Below are 13,569 nucleotides of genomic sequence, written 5' to 3'. Positions count from 1 at the left end.
CCATTGTTTGATTCGTTTTTATATATTTGTATATAGGCTTTTATTAATTAAATTCTTGTGATTAAAATCAATTATGCTGCTGGTTCGCTTAGAGTACACCCTTGCGGTCTAATCTATTCCATTTGTAATAGTTAGTTTGCTTTTGAAATGAATTGATAATTACACTTTTAGCTGTATTTAAAATACACTTTATATGTTCTGCGATATATATCCAAATACATATGTATATTATATGCGATGCGATGCAATGCTCATCATGGCCAGCGCTCGAGAACCCGTGGTGTAATCTCCTCCTCTCTTTGCTCGAATTGTTATCAACCTTTTGGCATGCAAATCGGTCAAATTGCTTAATTCTCTATAATTATAAATTCACCACGGGTCAGGTGTGTATGTGTATGGGTATTTTTTGTCTATGTGTGTATGTGTGTGTGTATTGGAATAATTTAATTGTTAAACAATTAATCATTAATTATTTTGGTTGCGATCTCTTTCGCCATTTCGATTCTATACATAAATTGGTATCATTTGGTGTACAATAAAAAGCTGAAAAAACGCAACTTAAATTCAAAAAGAAATAATACAAAATCAAAAAAAAAAATTCAATATAAAACTGATATTTAAGGTATCGACAGACTGAACATTAAGGCCGATTTTACGAGTACATAAGAACTATACAACATGGGGGCAATTAGACAAACACAATTTACAATCTATATAGTTATGATCATAGGTACGATGTACTAAACTATATGTTAACATTGTTAAAGCTAAAGAAAAAAAATAATAATCAGTATATATGTATGGTTTATAGTTGTAGAAATTTAAAAAGTTCTGAAAATTACGCTATGGTTCGTTCGTTCGCTCTACGATATCCGTATGTCCCATCAAAAGCTATAGTTTCTCAGTTATTTTTCTTTTTTTTTTTTTTTTTGTGACCGTTTTATCATGTTTTGTGTTTATATTTTATGTGTGTCATAAAGTATTGTTGGTAATTTACAATGCGTTTTGGGGCTGTTATCGAATCGCTTTGATTTTGCATTTCTTTGATTAATTCGATACAGTTAGCTAATTTTTCTTTTAATATATAGTGCGATTAAACGGTCATTAAATTCGAACTAAACTTCTTATAACTGCCTTACAGTTCCGAAACGCACTGTATGTTTTCCTAGTGTGGTGTGTGTGTGTGGTGTTTTTGGTGGTGCAGGTTTGTGGTTTTGAAGAGCGTGATTTTGGAGTTCCCAGACCAAGGAGCACCCACATATCGGAGGTGTTTTGCGGGGGCGTTCGCTTCATTTCCTAGCTATGCTTTCTATATATCTCTAACCGAATCCACTTTTCCTTGTATATATATAGCTATACTGTAAAAGTCGAGTTGTCTAAAAGCTATTCTTCTTTTCAGATCCCACGATCTCCGACGGTTTTTCTGGTCAAGCGTACAAAAATAAATGTATTCTGCTTCGCTAAGAAACGAATCTGAAGAATTTGGTTGGCTTTACTTTAAAAATTTCTAGAAAACTATGTATATGCTTCGTCTATGTGTATGCAATTGTGAGTGTGTGTGTGTGCCTATGCTTTTTTAATAGATATATTCGATATTGTTTTGCTTTTGTGGCTTTTGGTGTAGATCTAAAATTCCTGTTCTAGGCCTAGAAAAAAATTGATTTAAAATTTTTACTCGAGTCTCAAATTTGGATTGTATATATGGTTAATTCATTACCCTAGATCAGCACAGATCGAAGCTTAATGGGGGTATCCCAAAATTCATATCTTACGTTAAATACAAATCAAATGCTTTCGATTTGGGTTACGAAAATGCACGTATACGATAGAGTCACAAAAATGTATAACTGACTTTGGAAATATGAAGCTCAAGAAAATTGAAGTCTGCGCATAAAGGTAGGTTATTAAGTGGTTATACGGGAGCTTATATAACGACGATTACAGAGGGTTTTTTTTATAGTTGAATTTAAGAAAAGCTTACTTACAGAGAGCTGTTTATAAGAGGGATATGCTTGGGGGTCTCTGGCTGCTAGGGATTCTGACCTGTCTGTCCTTGAGGCAGTTTCAGTTTTCACTTTCTCCACTCGACACTTTCCCGATCCTGATTCTGTCTTGGGTATCCTATATCTATGGCTTTCCCCTGGATTTCTTTTTTGGAGTGGGATCACCTCCGATTCTCCAATGTTCTAGAGTTCTTCACCTTTCAGTTACTGGACTTATAGGGGTTTTCTTTTGATTGCCCTTTCTTTTGAATGGTTCTACATCTTCTGATTCTCTTGCAGATTCTGTCCTGATTCTTCATCCTTTTCCCGCTCTCCACGCACACACACGACAATTCCAGCTTTGCTCTAACCCTATCTTATGCATTAATGTATGTACTACCCCCAATCCCCAGACACTTCAGCGTTTAGCTCCTCTGCTCGCTTGGAGGCTTGTTTTTAAAAAACCCTCGACTTGGCTTGGAAACGGACCCGGACGCTTGGCGTCCTCCGGCGCTGCTAGTAAAGCTCTGTGTGATGGCGCACTGGCGCCGGGATCTTGGACATGCCCCTCTCCCGCCTGGGCGATACCACACTGGATGATCCTGCTCCTCCAGTTCCAGCTCCAGCTCCTCCTGCTCCTCCTGCTCCTCCTGTTCCCCCTGCTCCTGCACCCACATTCGAGTTGTTGCTCTCGCAGGAACTGGCGGCGGAGCTCCGCTTGGATCGGGCCTTGGCCGGCGGTGAACAGCTCTCCGATCGCTCCAGATTCCCATTGCTGTGCACCCAGGCCGTGGTGAAGTCCTCGTAGACCGGTGTCTTCTTGCCATTACTGTTGATCTTATTTGCCGTTGCTCCCGCTTTCGCTTGATTGCCAGCCGCATAGCGTGAGAGCAGTGACTTCATCTTCTCCAGAATCTGTGTATCGTTCTTGGCGCTACTGGCCGCCTCCAGGAGTTGTTGGGCCAGCGGTGAGGAGGCGTGATTCTTCACTGGCGACGTGGTCAGCGAACTGGTACATCCCGGTGCTCCGCTCCTCACCCGCCGACCATTGCTGTCGTAGAGGATTTGCGAGGAGCGTCCCTTGCCATTGCGCTCAAAGGATCCAGCCCCCAGTCCTTGTCCATTTGTGGGCGCCACAAAGGTGTCGGCGTTGCAGGGAGGTCGACGTTTCGGTGCCCCAGTGGCCCGGCCACTCCACGTATTCGTGACATCGCGCACCATGGGCAACTGGGTGGCTTGACGGGATCGGGGCGGCGCCACCGGAATGGGCGTGTTCGTCGTGGCTCCCGTTGAGTTTCGCGTTCGCACGGATCGATAAACCGGCTGCTTACGGCTAAAGGCAGCCGTAGCTGGTAATCCCGAGCGGCTGGTCAAATCCTGAAGACTTCCGCCGACACCACCGCACGTACTATTATCGATGCTCCGGCGACGACGTTGCGCCAGTGGTGAGCGTGGAATCTTGCTGAGATTGGGAGTGGGTATTCCAGCCACTGGAGTCACCGATGCGTCTTCGGCCTTGGTCACCATGTCCACGGTGATCTCGTCGTCGGTTATGAAGACTCCGGACTGCTCGAATTTATCATTTAGTTTGTGGGCACCGCCGCTGAGAATCGCCGGCAGGGATTGGGGACCATCGCACACGGAGTAGTCCTCGTGCTCCTCCTCACGGTCCTGGCTGCTTAGATCCTGCTCTTCCAGAATATCCACGGCTGTCTTCTCCGCCGGCTCATCGGAGGGCGAGATCTGCGAGTCACTGGAGGTCTGATCCAGACGCGCTGCGGGATGAAAAAAATAATGATATACATATATTAAAATACGATTATATTTTTGGAATAACAACCAGAGAAAAATATGTAAATTTCAAAAACATACTTAATTAATTATAAACATATTTAAGTGGTTTTCTAAAATTAAATTTTTTTTTTTTTTTAAATCAAAAACTTTTCATGTTTACTGTATAATTAAATATGTAAAATAGGATGTAAAAATTGTGTAAAACACATATAAAAACAACGCCTTTTGGGTTTAAATCAGTATTGAAACTATTTATTTCTATGTATATATATAAGAATCTACCATGTTTTTTTTTCTGAGTGTACTTGACTCAATTCCGATTTCTTGGTCTAGAAAAGTTCATAAAACCATTTGATCTGACATATTTAAGATAATTTCTTCAGCTTAACAAAAATTAAATATTCCGAATATTTATTATTAAAAATTATTTAAGACTGTGCCTCTTTCATTTATTAACATATTTTATAAAACTTAATTTTCTTTTACAAATAATCTTTTTGATTAAAATATATACTTTTATATTTAAATTTCTAATTAATTTAATTCAGAAAAATATATATACATCAGAAAAATAGATTTTTTCTTTAAAATATACTTAGCTACATACTCGATGTTCTATTATATATAATAAATTCAATATTTTATAAACTCTATAAAGTATTTTTAGATATTTAAAAATCTACAACTCACACAAAAATATTAATAATATCAGGCGTTGTTCGATTCCAATAGCACTATTTTAAAGTAATAACTAAATATATGATGACCTGATTATAAGGTATTAGAAAAAAAAAAACTTTAAAAACTTTAATAATGAATGTTGAATGTTCATCCATTTGTAATACCCAGGAAGATGTCTTATCCATGGGTAGTGCAAGTCTGACCACTCACCATTGCTTTCAGCGTCCTCGATGGAGGCCTGACTGTGCAGGGACTCGCGTTTCTGGGCACCCGATTGGATGACGCCCAGGCTGCGGTAGCCTTCGTCACTGATCTCACTGCCATTGTCGCTGATATTCTCGAACTTGTTGGCACCACCTTGCTCCGTCGATGGGCCCGATCCTCCTCCGTTTCCTGTGCCGGCCATTCCTGCTGCCGATCCGACCGGAACCGCTGCTCCTCCTCCTCCAGTTGCCTCCTCCAGGGAGCAGCTGTAGCCGGGCAGCGATTTGGGACCACTGCTGTACGAGTCCAGGGAGCTCTGCTTCTTGCGCATATCGATCAGCCGGCGAGGACTTGGCGACATGGAGCGCCTGGCCAGACTGGGCGATCCGAGCAGCTGACTGCTGGAGGATTCTGTGGTGACTGTCGTCTGGCTGGATCCCGTTGCGGATGCACTGCCTCCTCCGCTTGTCTGCTGGTTGAGAAACTTGCGCTGTGGCGTCGGACTGCGACTGCGGTACTTTCCCGAATTGGGTGACAAGCTGTGGCCGTTCTGGATCGGAGGAGGAGGGGTCACGCCCACTGCTCCTGTGCCGGCTGCCGAGGATCCTGCTCCCATTCCCGTGACCGTTCCCGATCCCGATCCCCCATTGTAATTGGGACTGTTGAACACGCGACGAGCTGCTGGTGGTGACCTGGAGAAGGTATAAAGATAGGTAAATGCTTAAGAAATCTTGGAAAAATGATCGATAAGTTCAAAATGATTATAACGATTAATGAGGCCTTTTAAATTCTGCATAAGGTTGAAATCTTTAAAATATTCTCAGAACGAAACATAAATGAATATCAGAAACATTGCGTAAGCATATGGGTAAAATCTTTAAAAATAGGCGATAAATTCACAATGATTTGAACGATAAACGTTGTTCGATTAATTTTCCCTTGCAACTTTAAAATAGAAAGCTTAGGCATAAGCTACTCACCTCTCGAATATCACCTGGGCCTTATGGAGCTCGATGCCATTGCTGGGATTGTGATTCGGGGACTGGCGGGGAATGAGACGGGCGGCCACGGAGCTGCGATGTTGGGCACGGCAGCGGCACGGATCGTGCTTGTCCAGATAATGGGAGAGCGTATCCCAGCCGCCACCAACTCGAACCATCACGTGGGAACGAAGGATCTGCCAGTGGGATTATCTAGTTTATCTAACGCCAATTTCAATTGGTTGTGCAATACTCACCCGCACAAAGATGAGAACTTTGGTGTCGCCAATGCGATATTTGCCCTCGGACACTCGGACCATGGGAAACTGCGAGGGGCATGTGCACTTCTCTACCAAATCCCTGACCTGTAACAGAATAACGTAGTAACGTAACGTTAGTATCAAAAGGTTCGTATAAAAATAATAAAAATAATATGCCTTAGTTCAAAACATGATTTGAAAAGGTTGAACCCTTTTACATATTGCTTTAACCGCAAATGATCATAAATTATTTCGATACCACATATTAAAAATGATTAAATTGTTTTTTTTTTCTGTGTTTGTGTTTACATGTGTTTACAGAGCTCTCTGCCTTAATAGTCGACTGTGAGCTAAATATAATACATTTTTAACAAATGACCATATAAATATGCAGCGATGACAGTTATTATAAGTGGAATTTATGGATTTAATTAGCATTTAACGATGGCTAATTTAAGGTAATCAGTTATAGGGAAAAAATGTGTGTGGGCCCTAAATACGATCATCCAGAGCCAAAGCCAATGTTCTCAGTGACACTGTACTAACTTTCCGAGATCTGCAGACAAAAACTCTTGAGTCCAAGTGTCCAATCCCCCCTCACACCCCCCATTTCCTTCCCCCTTGATTGACCCTTAGCATTGCATAAGCCTGACCCGATTAGTTCCCCGACTTCCTAACTCCCTGACTTCTGCAGTGGCAGTTTGTAGCTGCAATTTGGCCCAAAAGAAAGAAAAAAAAAAAAAACCCAAAAAGGAAGGAGGGGGAGTGAAGGAGCTGAGCGACGAGCATCGGGGTCACCAAATAGTTTTTCACTGCATAAATTCACGCGCTGCCATTGTCCAACAAACAAATGATCCGCAGGGGCGGCGAATCGCGAGGATCGAGGGACTTAAGGGGCTAAAGGGGCCTAGGGGGTCCTAGCGGGGCTACCCTTGCCCTAGGGAGCCATGGGATCTGGGATCCATGGCAAGACCAGTCAGCATCGGCTCCACCATCAGCAGTCCGTCCCAGCGGGCGGCGGCAGACAAACAAATGACGACTTGGCCTGGCCTGCCTTTGGGTCTGATTCTACACTCACAAAAACTAAAAACCGATTTAGCAAACAAAATCATCCGAAAAGGCCTATTATATAATACACATTTTATTTGGTAAAAAGTGGCCCAAAACCTATGTTCTAAAGTGACCCCTAAGAGTTTCTGGTTTAATAATCAATATAAATGTGAACTAACATTTTGGATTTTAATGTTTGGCAAAAATGTAACCCTAAATTCCATTTTTAGAACCAATCACTCAGCCCATCGGATCCTGACTTTAAAGATCGTAGTTCAATCTCGATTCCAATTTTGTTTTAAATGTTGGTTAATGTTGACTTCATTTCTTAATTGAAAATTTGAAATTAGTTATCAATTTTCCAAAAACAATGTTTTAATGGCTAGCACTTTTAGAACCCAAATTTTAAGAGAGAACTTACAAAGTGCCAAATCTGTAAAAGTTTGTGGTTTGTTTCTTTTGAAATATGTATTTATTTTAATGGTAATTTTGTTATCCTTGTTTTTTTTTTTTAAATAAATAAATAAATAAATAAATAAATAAATAAATAAATAAAATTTTGACCAGTGTGGTTCTGTCTCTGGCCCTGGCTCCAATACCCCATCCGCAACCCCACCTCCAACTGCAGTTCTCCGCCAGCAACTCGGGCTCCCCGACTGTTAGTCGAACCCATTGCTACTGTAGTTTGTGGCAGCTTGGAGCTGAGGAGCAACGCATTGGCACCTTTGAACTTTTGCAACTCCTTCTCGCCGGCTGCTTGGGATGCTTGGGATGGCATGGGATGCGTGCTTAGGTGGAGCTACTACTCCAACTCAATGGTGGCTGGCAGCTTGCAAGCTTCCAAGCTTCCAAGCTGGAACCGACATGACAATAAATCTTTCGCTTGTGTGTGTGGAGGGGGTAGGAGCAATTCGCCAGCGATCCAAGCGATCCAACCAACGATCTGCCAGAGATCGGGGATCGGCGTGACTCTGACGCATACGAGATTAGCTGGCCATGGATTGCGATGGGGATAGCGATGTGATCCTGGCCTAACCATAAATCGCATGCCACCAACTAACCAACAGCAACTGGAGATTGGTGGCTGGAGACCGAAAAGACAGACAGCGGCGATGCGGACGTGCCAGCAGCTCTAAAGATCTCCTCAACTCCTCAGCTCCTCAGCTCCTCAGCTCCATAGCTCCATAGCTCCAGACTTTTGGAGTCGACAAATGATCGTGGCTTTTTCTTTTCTTTTCTTTTCTTTTCATTTCTTTTTGTTTCTTTCCTGCTGTTGGTGGCACATCATTTGATTTTCGACAAGTTGTTGAGGCTATTTGCTGATTTGGCTGCTGCTGTTGCTGCTTGTGTTGCTGCTGCCTGCTGCACAAATTGATTGGCTGCCTCGGAGTGGACTTTTGGTGGCGTGGAGGACGGGGAGAGGTCCATGTCCATGTCCAGGTCCATGTCCCATCCATCCAGCGACCATCCATCCCCCAGCTGTCGAACATGGTTGCTGCTGTTGCCCATGTTGCTGCTGTTGCTGCTGTTGCTGCTGTTGTTGCTGTTGCCGCTGTTGCTGCTTCTGCTGCTGCTGCTCATGTTGCTGCTGTTGTCAATGTTGCTGGCGGCGTGAGGAAATGTTTGCATGGCTTTCATTAGTTTGGTCGTCAATGATTTTCCATTGCGCCTGACCAATCCTCATCCTTTGTTGCTGCTGCTGCTGCTGCTGCTGTTGTCGTCACACTTGCAATTACATTGACAATTACAATTGTTGTAATTGTTGTTGGCACATCGTCATCTTGTCAAATTAATTTGACATCTCAACATGGCAGCAGGCAAATCTGGGAAACCCTCATAGCACCCCATAAAAAACAAAATTAACAAAAAAAGAGGAAAACCAAAGTCCCAGTTTCAATTGCTTCTTATTTGTTTTAGTATTGTTTTCGGGCACGCTTTTTTTTTTTTGTTTTTTGAGGTAACTGGAAACTTAGCCATGGCTAAAAATGGACATGAGAAAACTAGCAACAGCAGCAGCCCAAGCAAAACAATAACAAACCAAATCGTGAGTTGATCCAGCGCAGGAAAATCAGAAACAGAAAAAAACCTTAAATATAAAAGAGAAAACCCAAAGTGGACATTGGGAGTGGGACTGGGACACCGAAGGAACGCAAAACTTGGACGGAAAGCCCTGCGGGAAAATGGAAAACCAAAAGCGGAAAGATCCGATATCGGAAGCCAAGTTGGCCAACTTAAAGGAAATTGGGGGAAAGATGCCGGGCTTATTCTGCCATTCAAAAAGGTTTGGTCTTACTAATTTTCAAATCTATTAGTATATTTGTGAAACATACTTTTGACCCTCTAGGGCTTTTAAGGTCATTTGTTTTTTCTACAAAATAAAAGTAATTATAACCATACATATATGTTCTGCGTTCTACGTTCTGTAGATTTGGTCTCACCAATGTTCACATCCATTTAAACTTTTAACAAATATATGTGGAATTCTTCTTATCTTAATTCGAAACATATTTCCTTGTTATAAATTTTAAACAAAGACAGACTCTCTAATAGTTGTACTCACCATCTCATCGAGGCTCTTCAGATCGTTGGTGATTATCTGGGGCTGGGGGCCGTACATCAGCACGGGATTCTCATCGCCATCGTCCTCGGTCTCTGAATCATCACTGTCATCATACAGATCCGTCTCCACTGTGGTGGTCGTTATTGTTGTCGTTGTGGCCATACTATTACCAGAATTAATTGCCTCCGTTTGGGTACCGCTTTCCGAGGAGCCAACTCCATTGGCCTTGTTATCGGCGGCGATCTCCCGATCGATTTGTCGCTCCATTTGCACCAGCATGGGAGCCAACATTCCTAACATTTTAATATTTTGAAATATTTGAATTATGCAAGTTTGAGAGGTAGTGATTGTCAAGGCCCATATTAATTTGCATACCAATTTTAAAAGCCGAACTGCTTTTAGTTTCTGAGTTATAGGAGGTCTAGAAACTTACCAAATTTAGCGCCCCGGCGTGCCACCTCCAGAAGACAGAGTATAACGTGCTTTTCGTTTTTGCGCATAATCAAATCGTCAGTTTCGAACAGCAGGCACTCAATGATCTTCAGGCTTTTCCTGCGGAGATTAAATCAATACATAATGGTTATATCTATATTAAAATGTACCATATATGCATGTTAGTTTAATAAATGTTTGATTTTTTACATTTCATTTAAGTTTTAAGTTATGTTGGGGGACTTTGCTTTCTAGAACTCACCTGCACCAGGTTATAAAGTTGGACACATTGTCGCGGGCAAAGAATGTGCCGCTTTTGGCGGCCGGAAGGTAATGGACGTTACCTAGGGCCAGGATTGGACCCGCTAGACCAGAGGTCATGGATCGGGTCATCGATTTGTTGCGGGCCTGTCGCCGGGCCAAATAATCCTCTGCCGCCTGTCTCACATAATTTGCGTGCTGCAAGGAGAGGGAAAATAAAAAAAAATAAATAAATAAACAGCATTAGCATTAGCATGAGATGATGCAGAAATACCCAATGAGCACGGCAAATATTTCGCAGAGTGCCAACCGAGTGAAAGTCAAAAATACAAAACTAGAAAACGGTTTATTTTTAAGCTCCTAAAGAATTTAGCACGGCATTTTTAGGCTGTCCCCCTGATTTCCCTCGATCTTCGCAGATTTGCAACCTGCAATGGGCGTTGAACGATCAACGTCGCGACAATACTTTTTTTTTTTTTGTTCTTGTTGTGTTTTTTTTTCTTTTGGGATGAACGGTATTTCAGGGCAGATAAAAGCTCTTTCTGGAGGAATAAGGCTCATTGTGATGGGTAACCTAAGCAGATATATTTCTTGAAATACCCTTGAGATTACCATCTCGAAAGTAAAATGTATCACTACTTCCCACATATTCCGCCACTTGTATATAATTTGTCATTGGCACATTTGACGTTGGGGGTTATGTCATCCGTAATGCAAGTTTCCTGGGTCCAAAAAAAAAAAAAAAAAAAAAACTTAAGCTCCAATCCCATTTCGGGGCGAAAAGCAACTGCAATCGTGTCTCGACGTGTCATGCATTCCCATTTGCATCATTCCATATTCATTTATGCACACTTTGTTGTAATAATTTAATATTTAAACAATATTATTATTTCAGCTTCTTCTTCTTTCTACCGCCTCTCCTCTTTTATGGATATCTGACAAATGCTTTATTTGGTGTTTATTGTTTCACCTTACCATAATACCCTAACCCCAAATAAGGGCAACAGAAACTACAACAACTGCAACGGCGACGATGATGACGCTCCGCTGACGTTTACATAAACCTCAAGGAAATCTAAATCAGGGGACCGGTGCAAATTGAGGTCTTGAACTAATTGCAAATATGCATATTATAAGTAAACACTATAACCCAAATTTGGTTAAATTAAGATAATATATTATTGAACATTTTTAACAATAGCCTGTAACACTTTAATTTGCTATATGTCTGTTCCAGCTGACTAAAAATAATAGACATAATAATTCAATATGTTACTTTGCCTTTTCTTTTTAGATTTAACAGCTGAAACTGTATAAATATACTTTTATAATAGCTTGCAGTTTCAAAGCTATTGAAGAATTTGATGTGTAGGGCATAACCACTTCGACCTGCCTTCTTTTCTACATCTTCTTTTTGGCATCGCCTCTTCGGCTTCTTCTTCTTCTTTGGGCTCTTATCATGCCGCTTGCAAGGTAAAGCTGCGACGCCCACAACCCATTTCGGCAACCCAGAGGCGTTAAATGCATCTCTTTCGCCCCGCTACGCGCCCCATCTCTTTCTTCGTCGTCATTTCCGTCTCTCTTGCTCTCCTTGGACCGATGGGCTACCCACGAAGTTTGTTTGGGCCTTGGTTTCACTTTGGCCGCCAGCTTAGAACCGAAGCTTTAACGCCAGTACAGCGAAAGACAAAATAATAGAACTCAAAAACAGAAAAGGTTTTGTTTCCTTTTTTAGTTTTTCTATTTAATATCGTAGATTAAGATTGAGAAAAAAAAAAAATTAGTTATTTTAATCTTGTTTTGGTATTTTCAAAAAATATGGAACTATGTTCTTTAAGTAAACAAAAAATAGTCAATTTGGTAACAGGATAAATCTAGATATGTACCTTCTGGTCCAACGTATTATCTATGCATATTGCACAAAATTATAAAGGTAAAGAAATTATATTTAAAAAAAAGTCATTTGACAATAAGACTCAATTTATGAGTACTTAAAACGACATTTAAAATTTGACTATAAGGAACCAAAGATATCAAACTGAAGGTCACATTTAGACCTATTTTTTGTACCGCTGCTGTGAGTCAACATACATATGTATGTAGATGTGTAAGCATCTGTTAACTGCAGCTCAACTCCCAATGTTTGTTTGGCTTCTTCCTCTTCTGAATCCGAATCCGAATCTAAATCTGAATAATGCATGCAGAGTGGCGCGCGACAGAGACGGACGCACATGCATATTTGATAATCGCAGCAGCATCACATTTTCACTTTCGAAATTCGACAGTTGAGAGTGAGGCAAAGGCAAACAAAAAAAAGAAGGAAAGAAATAAAGAAAGAGGGGGTGGACCATTGTGGAAATGGTTATTATGACATCAAAACTTTCTTGCATCAACAGCGATAGCACGTGCCACTTGTTGTTGCTGTTGTTTTCTGTTGGTGGAGCAAGTGCAAGTGCAGGTAGCCATTGATAAATCGATATTGGGACACCGGAAAAAATAATTCAACCGTCGTTTATCAATTTTGGGGCTTATGTTTATCTTATCTGGAATATAGTACCTAATACAGAAATGATCGGTAATATGATTGGAAATCAGAACCCGATCATGTATTTGTAACTGATCTGATAACTGACTAACTTGACTAAATGCAATAAGATAAGGATAATGCGTTAAAAGTTGAGAATTTTTTATTAAATTTAAAGCATATTGTTTTTTATGTTTTAGTATCTGACATCAAAAAATTCGTATAAAACTTGTTAATAATTTGTGTAAGTTTTAGTATGGTTTAGGGAAAGCCCTATCATACACAACCTAAATGAAAAAGTTAAAGATATTACTGAGTCCAACTTTATTTTCATATCCATCTAACCTAGTGAACTGACATCCGCATCCGCAGCCACATCCGCATCCGCCTCTTCACAGTCAAGTGTCGAAGCAATTAACATGACTCTTCTTCTTATTCTTCTTATCCATATGGTTTCCCACTTCTTCATATTCTTCTTTTTGTTCCCTGGGAATAGAACTTTGGGTCGGAAAGAGATGGAAAGTGGGTCGACCTGTAGTCCACCGCCCACTCAATCTGGCCATGCCCCCTTCATATTGCAAATACGTGACGTTGATGCGGTAGAAGAACAACAAGATGATGAAGAAGAAGAAGGCGGCAAGGAGGCATAAGAAGAAGAAGATTACAGTAGAACTTCTATAACTCGTAACACTAAATGCCAAGAAAATATCAACATATAGACTATTTGAGTTATAGAATTGTTTATTCGTTCAAATTGTACACTATAAATAGTTCGGCTTAAGCTGACCTAAAGCTAGGGAAATTCATTTTACGGAAGTTCGACTGTAGATGGTGTGTGCGA

General features: G+C 41.0%; 1 protein-coding gene across 2 annotated transcripts in view; it reads right to left on the bottom strand.

Annotated features, from left to right (window-relative positions):
- Positions 1-11: 11 nt before the first annotated feature.
- LOC108138492 (GAS2-like protein pickled eggs) overlaps positions 12-13,569 on the bottom strand; it is a 57,353-nt gene continuing 43,795 nt past the window's right edge. For both annotated transcript variants that reach the window (XM_017260698.2, XM_017260699.2), the window contains exons 4-10: positions 10,206-10,402; positions 9,945-10,063; positions 9,512-9,804; positions 5,899-6,006; positions 5,642-5,838; positions 4,668-5,353; positions 12-3,757 (exon numbers count right to left, since the gene is read on the bottom strand). In XM_017260698.2, the coding sequence (XP_017116187.1) occupies positions 2,499-3,757; positions 4,668-5,353; positions 5,642-5,838; positions 5,899-6,006; positions 9,512-9,804; positions 9,945-10,063; positions 10,206-10,402 (2,859 nt within the window). In that variant the 3' untranslated portion in view covers positions 12-2,498. The remainder of the gene's footprint in view (positions 3,758-4,667; positions 5,354-5,641; positions 5,839-5,898; positions 6,007-9,511; positions 9,805-9,944; positions 10,064-10,205; positions 10,403-13,569) is intronic.

The sequence above is a fragment of the Drosophila elegans genome, unplaced genomic scaffold, assembly GCF_018152505.1.
Source record: "Drosophila elegans isolate 14027-0461.03 unplaced genomic scaffold, ASM1815250v1 contig_149, whole genome shotgun sequence".
NCBI lineage: Eukaryota > Metazoa > Arthropoda > Insecta > Diptera > Drosophilidae > Drosophila > Drosophila elegans.
Note: the sequence above shows the minus strand (reverse complement) of the source record. Positions and strands in the feature narration are given on the sequence as shown.